This window comes from Pseudophryne corroboree, chromosome 11 (assembly GCF_028390025.1).
Source record: "Pseudophryne corroboree isolate aPseCor3 chromosome 11, aPseCor3.hap2, whole genome shotgun sequence".
Taxonomy (NCBI): domain Eukaryota; kingdom Metazoa; phylum Chordata; class Amphibia; order Anura; family Myobatrachidae; genus Pseudophryne; species Pseudophryne corroboree.
The window spans coordinates 326,717,889-326,736,030 of record NC_086454.1 but is presented as its reverse complement, the minus strand read 5'-3'; the positions used below and the strand labels follow the sequence as shown (position 1 = coordinate 326,736,030).

General features: G+C 49.6%; 1 protein-coding gene across 4 annotated transcripts in view; it reads left to right on the top strand.

The window, feature by feature from the left end:
• LOC134969640 (Wilms tumor protein 1-interacting protein homolog) overlaps nt 1-18,142 on the top strand; it is a 156,267-nt gene that overhangs the window by 60,469 nt on the left and 77,656 nt on the right. For all 4 annotated transcript variants that reach the window (XR_010189512.1, XM_063945726.1, XM_063945727.1 and 1 more), the window contains exon 3: nt 13,942-14,009. Coding sequence is in view for 3 of the 4 variants with exons in the window: in XM_063945726.1 (XP_063801796.1) it covers nt 13,942-14,009 (68 nt within the window). In the remaining variant the exon portion in view is untranslated. The remainder of the gene's footprint in view (nt 1-13,941; nt 14,010-18,142) is intronic.

The window sequence follows — 18,142 nt, the reverse complement described above, 5'->3', positions numbered from 1 at the left end:
CCCCATTGCACTGTCTTGCAGCCAATCACTGCTCCCCCCTTGCACTGTCTTGCAGCCAATCACTGATCCCCCCTTGCACTGTCTTGCGGCCAATCACTGCTCCCCCTTGCACTGTCTTGCAGCCAATCACTGCTCCCCCCTTGCACTGTCTTGCAGCAGTTCACTGCTCCCCCCCCTTGCAGTGTCTTGCAGACAATCACTGCTCCCCCCCCCCCCCCCCCGCAGTGTCTTGCAGCCAATCATTGCTCCCCCCTTGCACTGTCTTGCGGCCAATCACTGCTCCCCCCCATTGCACTGTCTTGCAGCCAATCACTGCTCCCCCCTTGCACTGTCTTGCAGCCAATCACTGCTCCCCCTTGCACTGTCTTGCAGCCAATCACTGCTCCCCCCTTGCACTGTCTTGCAGCAGTTCACTGCTCCCCCCCCTTGCAGTGTCTTGCAGACAATCACTGCTCCCCCCCCCCCCGCAGTGTCTTGCAGCCAATCACTGCTCCCCCCTTGCAGTGTCTTGCAGACAATCACTGCTCCCCCCCCCCCGCAGTGTCTTGCAGCCAATCATTGCTCCCTCCCCCCGCACGATCTTGCAGCCAATCACTGCTCCCCCCCCCCTTGCACTGTCTTGAAGCCGATCACTGCTCCCCCCCTTGCACTGTCTTGCAGCCAATCACTGCTCCCCCCTTGCACTGTCTTGCAGCCAATCACTGCTCCCCCTTGCACTGTCTTGCAGCCAATCACTGCTCCCCCCTTGCACTGTCTTGCAGCAGTTCACTGCTCCCCCCCCTTGCAGTGTCTTGCAGCCAATCACTGCTCCCCCTTGCACTGTCTTGCAGCCAATCACTGCTCCCCCCTTGCACTGTCTTGCAGCAGTTCACTGCTCCCCCCCCGCAGTGTCTTGCAGACAATCACTGCTCCCCCCCCGCAGTGTCTTGCAGACAATCATTGCTCCCTCCCCCCGCACTATCTTGCAGCCAATCACTGCTCTCCCCCCCCCCCCCTTGCACTGTCTTGAAGCCGATCACTGCTCCCCCCCTTGCACTGTCTTGCAGCCAATCACTGCTCCCCCCTTGCACTGTCTTGAAGCCAATCACAGCTCCCCTCCCCCCCCTTGCACTGTTTTGCAGCCAACCACTGCTGCCCCCCATGCACTGTCTTGAAGCCAATCACAGCTCCCCAACCCCTTGCACTGTTTTGCTGCCAATCACTGCCTACCACAACCCCCCGCACGGTCTTGCATCAATCACTGATCCCTTCCCGCCCCCGCCCCCCCCCCCTGCACTGTCTTGCGGCCAATCACCGCTACCTGTAGGAAGCTGTAACCAGTGACTTGGTAGAGCTCTAGCTAGAGACTGAGCTGTGGATGTTGGTCTGTGGAGTATAGTATGCATACACCTTATAGAACTGTTCTGTGTGAAAGGACCCCTGTTTTGTCATACCATGCACCTGTATACATGGGCAGGCTAACAGGCCAAGTGGTTCCTATCTGCCGTCAAATTCTTTATTCTGTTTATGTACCTGCTTTATTGACACGGCTTGTGGTGCATGGATAAATTTGTTTTATGTCACATATTGCACGTCCTGCTAGGTAGCTGTGCTGGGTAAAGCCATAGAGTTGTCTGCATTTGATAAGGACATGTTAAGACTTCGCACATTGGAAACTTCCCATGACTAAACATTTGCTGTAATGAAAGAACTATGCAGAGTCCCGTATAATGAGCCGCAGTGACTGAGACTGGCTGTGAAGCAGAGTGAAAATGGATTTGGAAATTCCAGAATTGTGACCAAATGATTCTCCTGTTTGCGATAGTGGCTCTCTACTCCAATGTCTCTCTGCCTCCCATGTGATGTCCCGTATGGGTAACCTCTGGACCGTACTCCTCCCTAAAGACGTGTTTCTCAAATTCGGATGCATTTAACTTGCCCCCTGGCCCCCCAGCCTTGTTCTGGGTCATAACATTGGAATGCCTCTGCAACTTGGCAGGAAACATTGAGCTGTGAGTCTGGGGGTGGGGGCTGTCTATTTTTGCACGCCAGTGTGGGACAGGATATTCTATAAACTTTGGAGTCAAAGGGTAAAACATGTGAAGTTTGCCAGAGACTTGTATGTTCCTGTGAGAGTCCGAATCGCTTCTTTATTGTTGCTGCTGAATTAAAGTGAACGCGCTGCTGAATTCTGCATTTGTAGATAGGCAGTTGTGGAACTACTAGTCCCAGCTCACCAGACCAGCCATTAGGTGTCCGAGCACACTGAGACTTTTAGTCCTACAACTGCTTGAGAGCTGCATGCTACCTAACCCTGATGTAGAGGGATCCTCTCTCAGACCTGTAATTGCCCTGGCTGGTATCATGGAGTCACGATAGTTATTGGGGAATTATCACCACTGATCAGCAGAAAGTAACTAACAACAAGTGATATCGGTGGGTGGGGGGGGGGGGGGCATAAACCTGCACAGATTCTCTGTTGGGACCACTCCATTATTTTGTTAGTGACAAATTCCCATGTTGGATCACCGTCCAGCTGTAATATAATAATATAATCCCTCTACTGCGGCAGCACATTCTCCACCAAGGTTTGTCTGTGTCTTGCTTTGCCTGCCCCCCCTCCCTTTTTTCAACAGTTTTCTGGTCCCAGAAGCAGGTTCTCTATATCATGCCCCATCCACCGTGCTGATAGGGTACACATTACTGGGATGATGGTGCAATGTCAGTGTGTCAGACGTAGCTTCTAATGTTGAGTCACTTGGTAGGAGGGTCCTGTCTTTTTTCTGGCAGCCTATAGGAGAGGTATTGTGTGCACCCAACCCCTCATAAAGTGCAGATATGCAAAGTGCCAAGGCTATTGTAAATCTCACATATGCCCCTTGGTGTCCTCCCTAATGTCCCTTCGGACATAAGGAATGTGTCATCTTTGATGTTTTTTGTTTTTATGTTGATTGATGCTTTTCAAGGTTTTCTCAGATTTCCTCAATGTTTTGATATTCATGATGAAGCTTTTGTTTCGATATGCCCAAGCCAACATTGTGCCCTGAAACAGACAGCTGTATTCAGAGTGAAATACTTTAATTATACAAATGCATGTGTCCAGCAATTCATTTTGCGATCTCTGAAGACTACTGATTGCACTTATTAGGGATATTCTCCGTGATGCACGTGACAACTACACAAATTCAAATTACATACTTCTCCAAAATACCAAGATTTTAGTGGGTCTTAATGGGAAGGTATTTCTTCTATGCAATTAAGTTTTCGTATAAGAACAATTTAACAAATTAGTGTAAAAGGAATGTTCACTTTCTGGAGAATCACCCATTATATTATAATGATGTTATTTTACGTGTGCCTTAGGGGTGAGAATAGCGATGCAACAAATTGATTGTTATAGAATTGATATTGTTAAAATAGAGTTGTGTGCTACATGCAGTAGCTGGGGTACCTTCATTTGTACCTCTTACAGATGTGTCCTAATACTCCTGTCCCTTTTTGCTTCCTTTAACACAAAATGCTTAGCAGCGCTAAGACGTTCCACCATGAGTAGCGATTGGATGGATTCCCAATTTTTTTTTTGCCGCAAAAGAATTTGGATAAAGTAGTATGTCGTAAGAAAAAGGTGTGGCTACTTTGCAGATTACATTGTATGGGTAATTTGCCCATGTGGCTTAAATGGGGAAAGGTGTATGTGGACACATCTGAGCATCAAAACGCGCTTTGTCTCAGAGCAAATTTGCCCCAGCACTAAATGAGACGCTATAGCTTTATCGGTTCATGTTTCAGCAGCTTTATATAAAATGGTTTTCTCTATCGTCCTAAGTGGATGCTGGGGTTCCTGAAAGGACCATGGGGAATAGCGGCTCCGCAGGAGACAGGGCACAAAAGTAAAGCTTTTACAGGTCAGGTGGTGTGTACTGGCTCCTCCCCCTATGACCCTCCTCCAGACTCCAGTTAGATTTTTGTGCCCGGCCGAGAAGGGTGCAATTCTAGGTGGCTCTCATAAAGAGCTGCTTAGAGAGTTTAGCTTAGGTTTTTTTATTTTACAGTGATTCCTGCTGGCAACAGGATCACTGCAACGAGGGACAGAGGGGAGAAGAAGTGAACTCACCTGCGTGCAGGATGGATTGGCTTCTTGGCTACTGGACATGAAGCTCCAGAGGGACGATCACAGGTACAGCCTGGATGGTCACCGGAGCCACGCCGCCGGCCCCCTCACAGATGCTGAAGCAAGAAGAGGTCCAGAATCGGCGGCTGAAGACTCCTGCAGTCTTCTTAAGGTAGCGCACAGCACTGCAGCTGTGCGCCATTTTCCTCTCAGCACACTTCACACGGCAGTCACTGAGGGTGCAGGGCGCTGGGGGGGGGGGCGCCCTGGGAGGCAAATGAAAACCTTTAAAAAGGCTAAAAATACCTCACATATAGCCCCAGAGGCTATATGGAGATATTTACCCCTGCCTAAATGTACTAAATAGCGGGAGACGAGCCCGCCGGAAAAGGGGCGGGGCCTATCTCCTCAGCACACGGCGCCATTTTCTGTCACAGCTCCGCTGGTCAGGAAGGCTCCCAGGTCTCTCCCCTGCACTGCACTACAGAAACAGGGTATAACAGAGAGGGGGGCCAAAATAAATGGCAATATATTAATATAAAAGCAGCTATAAGGGTGCACTTAATCATACGGCTATCCCTGTCATATATAGCGCTTTTTGGTGTGTGCTGGCAGACTCTCCCTCTGTCTCCCCAAAGGGCTAGTGGGTCCTGTCTTCGTATAGAGCATTCCCTGTGTGTCTGCTGTGTGTCGGTACGTGTGTGTCGACATGTATGAGGACGTTATTGGTGTGGAGGCGGAGCAATTGCCAAATATGAGGATGTCACCTCCTAGGGGGTCGACACCAGAATGGATGCCTTTATTTGTGGAATTACGGGATAGCGTCAACTCGCTTAAGCAGTCGTTGCCGACATGAGGCGGCCGGACACTCAATTAGTGCCTGTCCAGGCGCCTCAAACACCGTCAGGGGCTGTAAAACGTCCCTTGCCTCAGTCGGTCGACACAGACCCAGACACAGGCACTGATTCCGGTGGTGAAGGTGACGAATCAACCGTATTTTCCAGTAGGGCCACACGTTATATGATTTTGGCAATAAAGGAGATGTTACATTTAGCTGATACTACAGGTACCACTAAACAGGGTATTATGTGGGGTGTGAAAAAACTACCAGTAGTTTTTACCGAATCAGAAGAATTAAATGACGTGTGTGATGAAGCGTGGGGTGCCCCGATAAAAAACTGCTAATTTCAAAGAAGTTATTGGCTTTATACCCTTTCCCGCCAGAGGTTAGGGAGCGCTGGGAAACACCTCCTAGGGTGGACAAAGCACTAACACGCTTATCAAAACAAGTGGCGTTACCCTCTCCTGAGACGGCCGCACTTAAAGATCCATCAGATAGGAGGATGGAAAATATCCAAAAAGGTATATACACACATGCAGGTGTTATACTACGACCAGCTATTGCGACTGCCTGGATGTGCAGTGCTGGGGTAGTTTGGTCAGAGTCCCTGATCGAAAATATTGATACCCTGGACAGGGACAATATTTTACTGTCGTTAGAACAAACCATTTCGGCCAGAAGAGCTTTATGGACACGACAGTGGACAGGCGATGCGTAGAGGAGTTATTTGGGGTCGGTCTATCGGATTTGGTGGCCACGGCTACGGCCGGGAAATCCACCTTTCTACCTCAAGTCACTCCCCAACAGAAAAAGGCACCGACCTTTCAACCGCAGCCCTTTCGTTCCTTTAAAAATAAGAGAGCAAAGGGCTATTCATATCTGCCACGAGGCAGAGGACGAGGGAAGAGACAGCAACAGGCAGCTCCTTCCCAGGAACAGAAGCCCTCCCCGGCTTCTACAAAAGCCTCAGCATGACGCTGGGGCTTCGCAAGCGGACTCGGGGGCGGTAGGCGGTCGTCTCAAGAATTACAGCGCGCAGTGGGCTCACTCGCAGGTAAATCCCTGGATCCTGCAGATAATATCTCAGGGGTACAGGTTGAAATTAGAGACAGAGCCACCTCGCCGTTTCCTGAAGTCTGCTTTACCAACGTCCCCCTCAGAAAGGGAGACGGTTTTGGAAGCCATTCACAAGCTGTATTCTCAGCAGGTGATAGTCAAGGTACCTCTTCTACAACAAGGGAAGGGGTATTATTCCACTCTTTTTGTGGTACCGAAGCCGGATGGCTCGGTAAGGCCTATTCTAAATCTGAAGTCCTTGAACCTGTACATAAAGAAGTTCAAGTTCAAGATGGAGTCACTCAGAGCAGTGATAGCGAACCTGGAAGAAGGGGACTTTATGGTATCCTTGGACATCACGGATGCGTATCTCCACGTTCCAATTACCCCTCACACCAGGGGTACCTCAGGTTCGTTGTACAAAACTGTCACTATCAGTTTCAGACGCTGCCGTTTGGTTTGTCCACGGCACCTCGGGTCTTTACAAAGGTAATGGCCGAGATAATATTTCTTCTTCGAAGAAAAGGCGTATTAATTATCCCATACTTGGACGATCTCCTAATAAGGGCAAGGTCCAGAGAACAGCTAGAGATGGGTTTAGCACTATCTCAAGAGGTGCTAAAGCAGCACGGATGGATTCTGAATATTCCAAAATCCAAATTAATGCTGACAACTCGTCTGCTGTTCCTGGGGATGATTCTGGACATAGTTCAGAAAAAGGTTTTTCTTCCCGAAGAAAAAGCCAAGGAGTTATCTGACCTGGTCAGGAACCTCCTAAAACCAGGAAAGGTGTCTGTACATCAATGCACAAGAGTCCTGGGAAAAAATGGTAGCTTCTTACGAAGCAATCCCTTTCGGCAGATTCCATGCAAAGGGATCTGTTGGACAAATGGTCAGGGTCGCATCTTCAGATGCACCTGCGGATAACCCTGTCGCCGAGGACAAGGGTATCCCTTCTGTGGTGGTTGCAGGAGGCTCATCTATTGGAGGGCCGCAGATTCGGCATGCAGGATTGGATCCTGGTGACCACGGATGCCAGCCTGAGAGGCTGGGGAGCAGTCACACAGGGAAGAAATTTCCAGGGAGTGTGGTCGAGCCTGAAAAAGTCTCTTCACATAAGCATTCTGGAACTAAGAGCAATCTACAATGCTCTAAGCCAGGCGGAACCTCTGCTTCAAGGAAGACCGGTGTTGATCCAGTCGGACAACATCACGGCAGTCGCCCATGTAAACAGACAGGGCGGCACAAGAAGCAGGAGGGCAATGGCAGAAGCTGCCAGGATCCTTCGCTGGGCGGAGAATCACGTGATAGCACTGTCCGCAGTATTCATCCCGGGCGTGGACAACTGGGAAGCAGACTTCCTCAGCAGACACGACCTTCACCCGGGAGAGTGGGGACTTCATCCAGAAGTTTTCCACATGCTATTAAACCGTTGGGTAAAACCAATGGTGGACATGATGGCGTCTCGCCTCAACAAAACACTGGACAGGTATTGCGCCAGGTCAAGAGATCCGCAGGCAATAGCTGTGGACGCGCTGGTAACACCTTGGGTGTACCAGTCGGTATATGTGTTTCCTCCTCTGCCTCTCATACCAAAGGTATTGAGGACTATACGGCAAAGAGGAGTAAGACTAGTGGCTCCGGATTGGCCAAGAAGGACTTGGTACCCGGAACTTCAAGAGATGGTCACGGACGATCCGTGGCCTCTACTTCTGAGAAGGGACCTGCTTCAGCAGGGTCCTTGTCTTTTTCAAGACTTACCGCGGCTGCGTTTGACGGCATGGCGTTTGAATGCCAGATCCTAAAAGGAAAAGGCATTCCAGAAGAAGTCATTCCTACCTTGATAAAGGCAAGGAAGGAAGTCACCGCGAAGCATTATCGCCGTATTTGGCGAAAATATGTTGCGTGGTGCGAGCAGCGGAGTGCTCCGATGGAGGAATTTCAACTGGGTCGTTTTCCTACATTTCCTGCAATCAGGATTGTCTATGGGTCTCAAATTGGGATCTATTAAGGTTCAAATTTCGGCCCTATCAATATTCTTCCAAAAAGAATTGGCCTCAGTCCCTGAGGTCCAGATTTTTATCAAAGGAGTACTGCATATACAGCCTCCTGTGGTGCCTAAGGTGGCACCGTGGGATCTAAATGTAGTTTTAGATTTCCTTAAATCCAATTGGTTTGAACCACTAAAGAATGTGGATTTGAAATATCTCACATGGAAAGTGACTATGTTACTGGCCCTGGCTTCGGCCGGGAGAGTATCTGAACTGGCGGCTTTGTTTTATAAAAGCCCTTATTTAATTTTCCATTCGACATAGGGCAGAGCTGCGGACGCGTCCGCATTTTCTCCCTAAGGTGGTATCAGCGTTTCACCTGAACCAGCCTATTGCAGTGCCTGCGGCTACAGACGACTTGAAGGACTCCAAGTTGTTGGACGTTGTCAGAGCCTTAAAAATATACATTTAAAGGACGGCTGGAGTCAGAAAATCTGACTCGCTGTTTATACTGTATGCACCCAACAAGTTGGGTGCACCTGCTTCTAAGCAGTCGATTGCTCGTTGGATTTGTAACAAAATTCAACTTGTACATTCTGTGGCAGGCCTGCCACAGCCTAAATCTGTTAAGGCCCATTCCGCAAGGAAGGTGGGCTCATCTTGGGCGGCTGCCCGAGGGGTCTCGGCATTACAACTCTGCCGAGCAGCTACGTGGTCAGGGGAGAACACGTTTGTAAATTTTTACAAATTTGATACCCTGGCAAAGGAGGACCTGGAGTTCTCTCATTCGGTGCTGCAGAGTCATCCGCACTCTCCCGCCCGTTTGGGAGCTTTGGTATAATCCCCATGGTCCTTTCAGGAACCCCAGCATCCACTTAGGACGATAGAGAAAATAAGAATTTACTTACCGATAATTCTATTTCTCGGAGTCCGTAGTGGATGCTGGGCGCCCATCCCAAGTGCGGATTATCTGCAATACTTGTACATAGTTATTGTTAACTAATTCGGGTTATTGTTTAGGAAGCCATCTTTCAGAGGCTCCTCTGTTATCATACTGTTAACTGGGTTTAGATCACAGGTTGTACGGTGTGATTGGTGTGGCTGGTATGAGTCTTACCCGGGATTCAAAATCCTCCCTTATTGTGTACGCTCGTCCGGGCACAGTACCTAACTGGAGTCTGGAGGAGGGTCATAGGGGGAGGAGCCAGTGCACACCACCTGACCTGTAAAAGCTTTACTTTTGTGCCCTGTCTCCTGCGGAGCCGCTATTCCCCATGGTCCTTTCAGGAACCCCAGCATCCACTACGGACTCCGAGAAATAGAATTATCGGTAAGTAAATTCTTATTTATTGCAGATAGGATTTGGGAATTTTGTGGCGGTGTAGAGAGCACGTGGGTAAACCTTTTTAGTAACATTTGTCGGTAAAAGTGACTTGGCATGGTTGGTACTCCCCGGTGTGAGAGTGCGATACAGATAGAGTGCTGTATTTCTGGCTTCATGCTATGTATAAAACATTGGGGGCAATTCAGAGTTGATCGTAGAAGTGCAAAATTTAGCACATCTACGATCATTTACTCTGACGTGGGGGGACGCCCAGCACAGGGGTAGTCCGCCCCGCATGTCAGTCCCTGCCCCCCCCCCCCCCCCCCCCTGCACACATACAAAAGCATCGCGCAGCAGTGATGGTTTTTGTACCTGGCAAGTAGTTCCCCACCTGCACAGCTCCTGCGCACTGGCAGGGAGCTACCCAACGAGTTCCGGGACGCAGCGGCTGCTTGTGACATCACGCAGCTGCCGCAGCCCGCCCGCCTCCCCCCAACAGTCTGGACACGCCCCCATTGTCCGGACCACGCCCTGCCAACGGCGTTCTAACGCCCCTCCTGCCCCGCAACCTCCTCTGCCTGTCAGTCAGGCGCGATCGCACCAGTGAGAGACTTTCGCATCTCACTGGCTGCACATACGCAGTACGCCCTGCGCATAGTAATTCAGACAGCTATCGTTGCAGCGATCCAGTCTGAATTACCCCCATTGTCTCATTGGCCCTTCCCGGGTCTCTTGTAACCTGGAGCTGTCGTCGCATCCTCCTCCCATGGGAGCCTGCGCTGGACGGATGTTGTCTGGCTGAGGAAGCTCGGAGGAAGGAAGCGGAATGGTGGGGCTGTGGCCTGCTGTCAGTGTGCTTATCCTGCACAGTACAGGTCGGGAAGTTCCTCATTCACTTGTCACAATTACTACTGTCATTCATTATACTCCCCCCCCCCCCCCCCCCCCCACCCCCCCACGGGGGGGTGAGAGAAGAAAACCAACAAAAGTGCTGCTGCACGGCCGGCACGAGGCTGATTCTGTCGGGAATCGGCATCGCCGCGGGTAGTTAAGTCGGAGAATGCTCGTTCTCCCAACAAAACTACCTGTTAAGTCGGCGAGAATGGGCATTCGCCAACTTTTTAGCTGAATTGAATAGTGTCGGGAGCTAATTCCCGGCGTTATTCATCTGTTGCCGAATTGAATTGACCCCAGTGTGTGATGGCGATAGAATCATTACTGGGTGTGTGGAGAGATGCCGTTATCAGCCTGTGTGCTCTGATTACGTGTGTGACCCTGTTGTCTAGAGGCCTCGGTCAGAGGAGAGCCCCTTGGTGTACAGTAGGATACGGGGACCAGATTGCGCTGAAAAGTGCGCACAAAGCTGTAATATATCTGGTTTCATAGGGTCAAATGTAATAAGCCCGGAGAAGTGATAAAGCAGTGATAAATGGAAGGTGATAACGCACCAGCCAATCAGCTCCCAACTGCAATTTACATATTGGTTCTGATTGGCTGGTGCGTTATCACTGCTTTATCACTCCTCCAGGCTTAATACATCTAACCCCATACGTCTCTAGCATGAAGCGTGGGTACTCCCCTGTTGGGAATACCGATTGTGCTGATGGGGGGATAACACATGAGAACTATGGCAGACTTAATATACTGAATATAGTTAGAGAGCTTCAGAAAATATCCAGACCAATCTTATGGGGTAGCCCTGATTACGGCAACTGGTCACCGTGATGGTGTGAAGGAGGAATGTGTATTGGGCTGGCGTTTCAGCATCCCGCCAGGAGAAATAACCGCAGTCCTAGCAGCGACCAATGTACCTTGCGGCCTGTACAGAATAATGGCTTCATTCATCGGTGCAGAAGGGAATCTGAGATTTATTTCCCTGGCTAATTCCTCACCAGGCACCCGTTCAGGCCTGGAATCCGTGGAATGAATGCGCTCCGTCTCAGGGATGGCTGAACAGTGAGCGTATTTTGCAGCAGCCTGTCTCTGTGAGGCGGAAGGGGAATCCTGGCAGCCCGAAGGTTTCCCAGTATAAATCTGTCTGGCTGCATGTCCGATCTCCCGCACGGTATAATGAGTCCTGTCTTCATATAATGTTGCAGGAAGGTGCACGCTGCATGGCGGAGCAGGAGGCACGTTTAGCAGTTGGATTGCCTCTTTAGAGGCCTCGCTTGCATGTCGGCATTATATAATCTACATCTAATCTCACTTTTTTTTTATCGATGAGATGTTCCGTTAGAGGCACCAAGTAGCAGCATTGGATAATCATTCTGTCTGGCAGCAGTGACCAGCCAGAGACCTGTCTGTCGCTGCATTCTGAAGGATCCACATCACTGCTTTTATGTACTGTGCGCGTCTTGGTGCACACAATCCATCTGGTGTGAGTCCTGATAACGCACTATGGAGCGTCCCTGTCTGATCCTTTCTAGAGTGATTAGTAAGGTAACTTAAGGAGAAACCGCAGACAAACTGCAAAGTCTTTTAGTCCAAAACGTAGTGTTGCCGGTGTGGGAGCTTGTACGCTGTGTATCCTGCCTAGCAGTGAGACATGGCTGTGGTTATATACGGAGTGCAGAACACAAGCCCGTTTATTTCCATGATCAGTTTATTCCATTTTTTTGGGGTGACTTGTTGGCGTAGTGGAAAGTTCTGCACATGGCACCAGAGGGGGATTTTCCGCCAGTCTTGGAGAAGTAGGAAGAGGCGGACGGATGTGTCATGTGGAGGTGGTTTGTGGTTCCTGCAATGTCACTTGTGCAGCGGAATGGCTGATTATTTCCTTTTATGTAGATGTAGGTTGGATTTATTTTCCATTTGGGCTGAGCAGAAGGTTTTAATTGTGGGATTTGGTTGGAAGTTCCTTGTCTGGCCCTGGCATTGCCACCCTGGTTATAGTCACACATAAGTGTGGAGGGCACAGAGTGGCTTTCATTCTGTGCTGTGTTTCTTCGGTCTCTTAGGATGCCAGGGTGTACCGTCTCTGTAATACACAAGGTACCGCGTCGGTCAGGCTCACAGTGATAGAATGCAGGTTACTGGCGTACACCTGTACTAGTTACAGAGGGGTGGATCTAGGCAAGAAAAGGCACAAAAAAGCCCCCCCCTCCCCCTCAGCGCACTGCAGTCCACCAGTAAAAAGCCTGCACATACATGTAAATATAATGTAATAGACTCACGGGTGTCTATATATTATTATACTGTAAATAGTATAATGATAAGCCGGCTGCTGCGTCGTGGCATCTCTGCTAAGGGTGGTCCTAATCTATTAGTCATATGTTTTTAAGATGAGAACTTACCAGGAGATACCCCATAAATCCTCCTATGTGACATGACAAGTACCAGCATTTTCTCCAGCGACTGATCCCATATACGCCTCTCAAAACAGGCTAACGAGCCGTCTTTGGAGGAATTGGAGAGGACGAGAAAGCTGGATGACGGCGTGCGCGCTGCCTTAGGAGGTCTCGCCCACACTCCTTGTACTCCGCGAGGGTATCCGGTCTCTAGGTCGACCACACTTAGGTGGAAAACTATTGTTGACATGCATAGGTTGACATGGTCTGTAGGCCGACATGGAAAAAAGTTGACATGAGTTTTTCACTTTTTTTTTTTTTCATACTTTATGATCCACGTGGACTACGATTGGGAATAGTAACCTAGCGAAGCGGGCCATGTGAGGGGACACAGTGGGGTCGATTCAATTCACTGACAGTTGAATAGCGCCGGGAGTTGGCTCCCGGCACTATTCAATACAGCGACAAGTGGCTCTCAATTGTCGGGAATTCTTCTCTCACCCCCGGGGGACGAGAGAAGAAACCCGACAAAAGCACGGCCGGCGCGAGGCTGATTCTAAGTCGGAGAATGCCCGTTCTCCCGACAATTCAACCTGTTAAGTCCGCGAGAACGGGCCATCGCCGACTTAACTGGAGCTGAGTTGAATAGCGCCGGGAGCTAATTCCCGGCGCTATTCAACTGTTGCTGAATTGAATCGACCCCAGTGCACTAATTGGGGTTCCCCATCACTTTACGGAAAAAATGACACCAATTTTTTTTTTTTTAACCGTGTGTGTATATATGAGCAGGGCACCATGGCCGTTTGGGGGGCAGCAGAACGTTATACGGGGAGGATTTACCCCTGCTTCTTTCCATGCTGGGTGCTTCTCTATACTAGTCATTATCGTTACAGTCAGAAGCAGCGACAGCCCGTTAGGCTGCGTGTTCTATTAATGACTCAGATCACAAGAGTGTCCTTATCTCGGCTTATATAGCATTTATTAACCTTTTTGGGAGCTGGCAATGATTGAGCAACTTGCTTTATTTGTTTTTTGCAATCACATGATGATCAGCAGATGCTGTAAGTGATGGGAGGGACACAAATAACCAACTCTCCCCGCCCTCACAAAATATGCCCTGCATTCAGTGAAAGCTGTAAGCTGCGGTAGAACAGCGCCCCCTATAGTGAAATACTCTGGAAATCCTATTAACCATAGAGTACCGTTTTATGCACAGGGTCTGGCAGACATAATAATGTAGTGCATTGGTGCTAGTACAGGGGTTTAGGGCGATGATACAGGGTGTAGTGATACGTACAGTATGCGTGTGTGATTAGTCCGGACACTGACCCACTATATGTTTCTCCCATCAGGGAGAAGATTGCGAGGGAAAGCGTTCTACAACGTCAATGGGAAAGTTTACTGCGAGGAAGATTTCCTGGTAAGTTCTGATGATGCGGCGGCCTCTTGACGGTCAATGACCCAATACGTGACGCAACTACTGTGAGCTGGTGACATGCAAGTTACCGCCATAACCTCATGTAAATCGCTGGCATGTGTTGGTAGGTGATCACACTCACTGTATTGCTCGTTATTTTTCCCACAGGTGAAGTCTTCTCTTGCTTGACCACGGTTAAGCTAGGTACACACTGAACGATATATCGCTGGTGGGTGCACACCCAATATGTCTGACATGTCACGTCGGCTGTGCAGCACACCCAATGGCAGCTATATATCGGCGCATCTGGCGGACTGCCTGTATACTTGCTGTAGGAACTGCCGTCACAGCTGGGCACAGTGTAGTGTTCCTCCTAGGCTGTTTCATGTGGCGCTGCTTCTTGCCCTGCCTGCTTTTATAAATAATAAAATGCCCTCCGCTGAAACGGCCTACCATGTGCTGTCACCACCTGCGGACTGTAGTGTCCCGCTTGGGTGGAGTTGCACTCGCCGCTGGGCATGCCCCCCTAGAGTGCCAAATAGGGGGCGTATCACAAAAACTACACCTCCTCCTTGTTTGGTCTTACCCCCTTTTCAGAAGTACACATGGTTTCGGCCCGCACAGAGGTGCCCTCTTTCCTCTTTGGCGCCCTACATTCACCCTAGACTGAACACTAAAGTGTATCTGCGTACCTAAATTAGCCGCTCGGTCGGGGAAGATGTCTGCTAGGTGTGTACTCAACATTAGTGGTTTATCGCGACTGTGGGAGTTTTGCGCAGCGCGACACGTGTCTCCATTTATAAATGCAGTAAACAAAAAACGGTTACTTTGGGGTGTATTAAATTATTGGGGGTGATTCAGACCTGATCGTAGATGTGCTAAATTTAGCACATATACAATCAGCTTCCCTGACATGCGGGGGGACGCCCAGCACAGGGCTAGCCCATCCCACATGTCAGGCCCTACCCCGCCGCACAAGTACTTAAAGCATCGCACAGCGGAGATGCTTTTGTACTATAGGAGTAGTTCCCAGTCAGCACAGCTCCTGTCGCTGCCCCCCCAACGATCCGGGCACGCCTGCGTTGCCACAACCACACCCCGGCCCACCCAGCGACCGCCTCTGCCTGTCACAGACAGCCACTGCGAACACGCACAGCAGCGATCATGTCTGAGTTAGCCCCATTGTCAGAAGCTGCCATCTTGTCGGAAAGACGGCAGCTTCCGACAGGTTTAGGTCGGAAGGGGTTCCGACTTATTCAATGACTGCTAATTGTATTCCGTTGGGAATCACATGGATTGTCGGAAGCGCGGCCAAAACAGACAGGTTTTAGCCCCGTTTCCAACAATGTCAATCCGACTTTAAAGAAAGTCAGATTGCCATTGGTGGAAACGGGCCAAATCTGACGGGTTTGGCCCGGCATTGAATACTGACCTGTCGGATCCTTTACAGGTATTGAATACACCCCTATGTATTGATTTCTGATTTACAGGTAACACTAAACGTGAAAGTGTAAAATGTTATGTGTTGCCTCTGTGGCTCTTATTTCTGACCCTTTATTAAAAGCGTATATAGGGACCTTTTATGCAGCATGAATACATCTGCAGTATATGTATTTGTTACCTAGGAGACTAGCAAGCCAGTGACGCAGGCTGTGGTTTTCCTCTGCATGATGTAAGATAAGAGAAACGCCACCCTACTATCCAGCCGTGTGTGTGTAGCTGTGTTACTGTCTGAGCAGCATATCCGTCACCTTAGCTGTAAATGTCTGTACTAAGTACTAGTTTAACATTTCCAAACCCATAATCAATAGTTGTAATAGAGGTAATGACGTAGTGAGTGGACTTCCTGTTATGCGGCTACATCTTCTTCCATCTGTTTCCCTGATGTTGGAGCCCTCCGCTGAGGGAACAGAAGTACTCCAGCTGCTGCGAGTTGCCCTATTTCCTGACAGTGCCGCACACTATAGGGATGTATCACAGGCAGCAGAAATCCCTCTCTTCCTCATTATCAGATCATTAATTCATCACTCTGACCCATTTTCCAGCAGTAACGCAACGCTGCGACGTAACAAGCTTGTTTATTTTTACACCTTATCCAGCCGTGAGCAGGAATTTTAGCCTTTCATAGGGAAAATGTATTTATGTAATTCACATTCATTAACTCTTAAAGGGACGTTGTGTATTTTTATGTCCCTTTTTTTGTTTTCTCTGACGTCCTAAGTGGATGCTGGGACTCCGTAAGGACCATGGGGAATAGCGGCTCCGCAGGAGACTGGGCACAACTAAAGAAAGCTTTAGGACTACCTAGTGTGCACTGGCTCCTCCCACTATGACCCTCCTCCAGACCTCAGTTAGAATCTTGTGCCCGGCTGAGCTGGATGCACACTAGGGGCTCTCCTGAGCTCCTAGAAAGAAAGTATATTTTAGGTTTTTTATTTTACAGTGAGATCTGCTGGCAACAGACTCACTGCAGCGAGGGACTAAGGGGAGAAGAAGCGAACCTACCTAACTGGTGGTAGCTTGGGCTTCTTAGGCTACTGGACACCATTAGCTCCAGAGGGATCGACCACAGGACCCGACCTCGATGTTCGGTCCCGGAGCCGCGCCGCCGGCCCCCTTACAGAGCCAGAAGCAAGAAGTGTTCCGGAAAATCGGCGGCAGAAGACTTCTGTCTTCAACAAGGTAGCGCACAGCACTGCAGCTGTGCGCCATTGCTCCTCATGCACACCTCACACTCCAGTCACTGATGGGTGCAGGGCGCTGGGGGGGGGGCGACCTGAGGGCAATATAATTCACCTTGGCTGGCAAATCTACACCATATATAGTCAGGAAGGCTATATAGGTGTAAAAATACCCCTGCCAGAATTCCAGAAAAAGCGGGAGAAGTCAGCCGGAAAAGGGGCGGGGCCATCTCCTTCAGCACACTGGCGCCATTTTTTCTTCACAGTGCAGCTGGAAGACAGCTCCCCAGGCTCTCCCCTGTAGTTTTCAGGCTCAAAGGGTTAAAAGAGAGGGGGGGGCACTAAATTTAGGCGCAATATGTGTATACAAGCAGCTATTGGGGGAAAAATCACTCAGTTATGGTGTTAATCCCTGCATTATATAGCGCTCTGGTGTGTGCTGGCATACTCTCTCTCTGTCTCCCCAAAGGACTTTGTGGGGTCCTGTCCTCAGTCAGAGCATTCCCTGTGTGTGTGCGGTGTGTCGGTACGGCTGTGTCGACATGTTGGATGAGGAAGGTTACGTGGAGGCGGAGCAGAGGCCGATAAATGGGATGTCGCCCCCTGTGGGGCCGACACCAGAGTGGATGGATAGGTGGAAGGTATTAACCGACAATGTCAACTCCTTACATAAAAGGCTGGATGACGTAACAGCTGTGGGACAGCCGGCTTCTCAGCCCGCGCCTGCCCAGGCGTCTCAAAGGCCATCAGGGGCTCAAAAAACGCCCGTTACCTCAGATGGCAGACACAGATGTCGACACGGAGTCTTACTCCAGTGTCGACGAGGTTGAGACATATACACAATCCACTAGGAACATCCGTTGCATGATCTCGGCAATGAAAAATGTGTTACACATTTCTGACATGAACCCAAGTACCACATAAAGGGGGTTTTATGTTTGGGGAGAAAAAGCAGCCAGTGTTTTGTTCCCCCATCAGATGAGTGAATGAAGTGTGTAAAGAGCGTGGGTTCCCCCGATAAGAAACTGGTAATTTCTAAAAAGTTACTGATGGCGTACCCTTTCCCGCCAGAGGATAGGTCACGTTGGGAGATATCCCCTAGGGTGGATAAGGCGCTCACACGTTTGTCAAAAAAGGTGGCACTGCCGTCTTAGGATACGGCCACCTTGAAGGAGCCTGCTGATAAAAAGCAGGAGGCTATCCTGAAGTCTGTATATACACACTCAGGTACTATACTGAGACCTGCAATTGCCTCAGCATAAATAGTGCTGCTGCAGCGTGGTCTGATACCCTGTCAGATAATATTAATACCCTGTCAGATAATATTAATACCCTAGACAGGGATATTATTTTGCTAACATGGAGCATATTAAAGACGTCGTCTTATATATGAGGGATGCACAGAGGGATATTTGCCGGCTGGCATCCAGAATTAATGCAATGTCCATTCTGCCA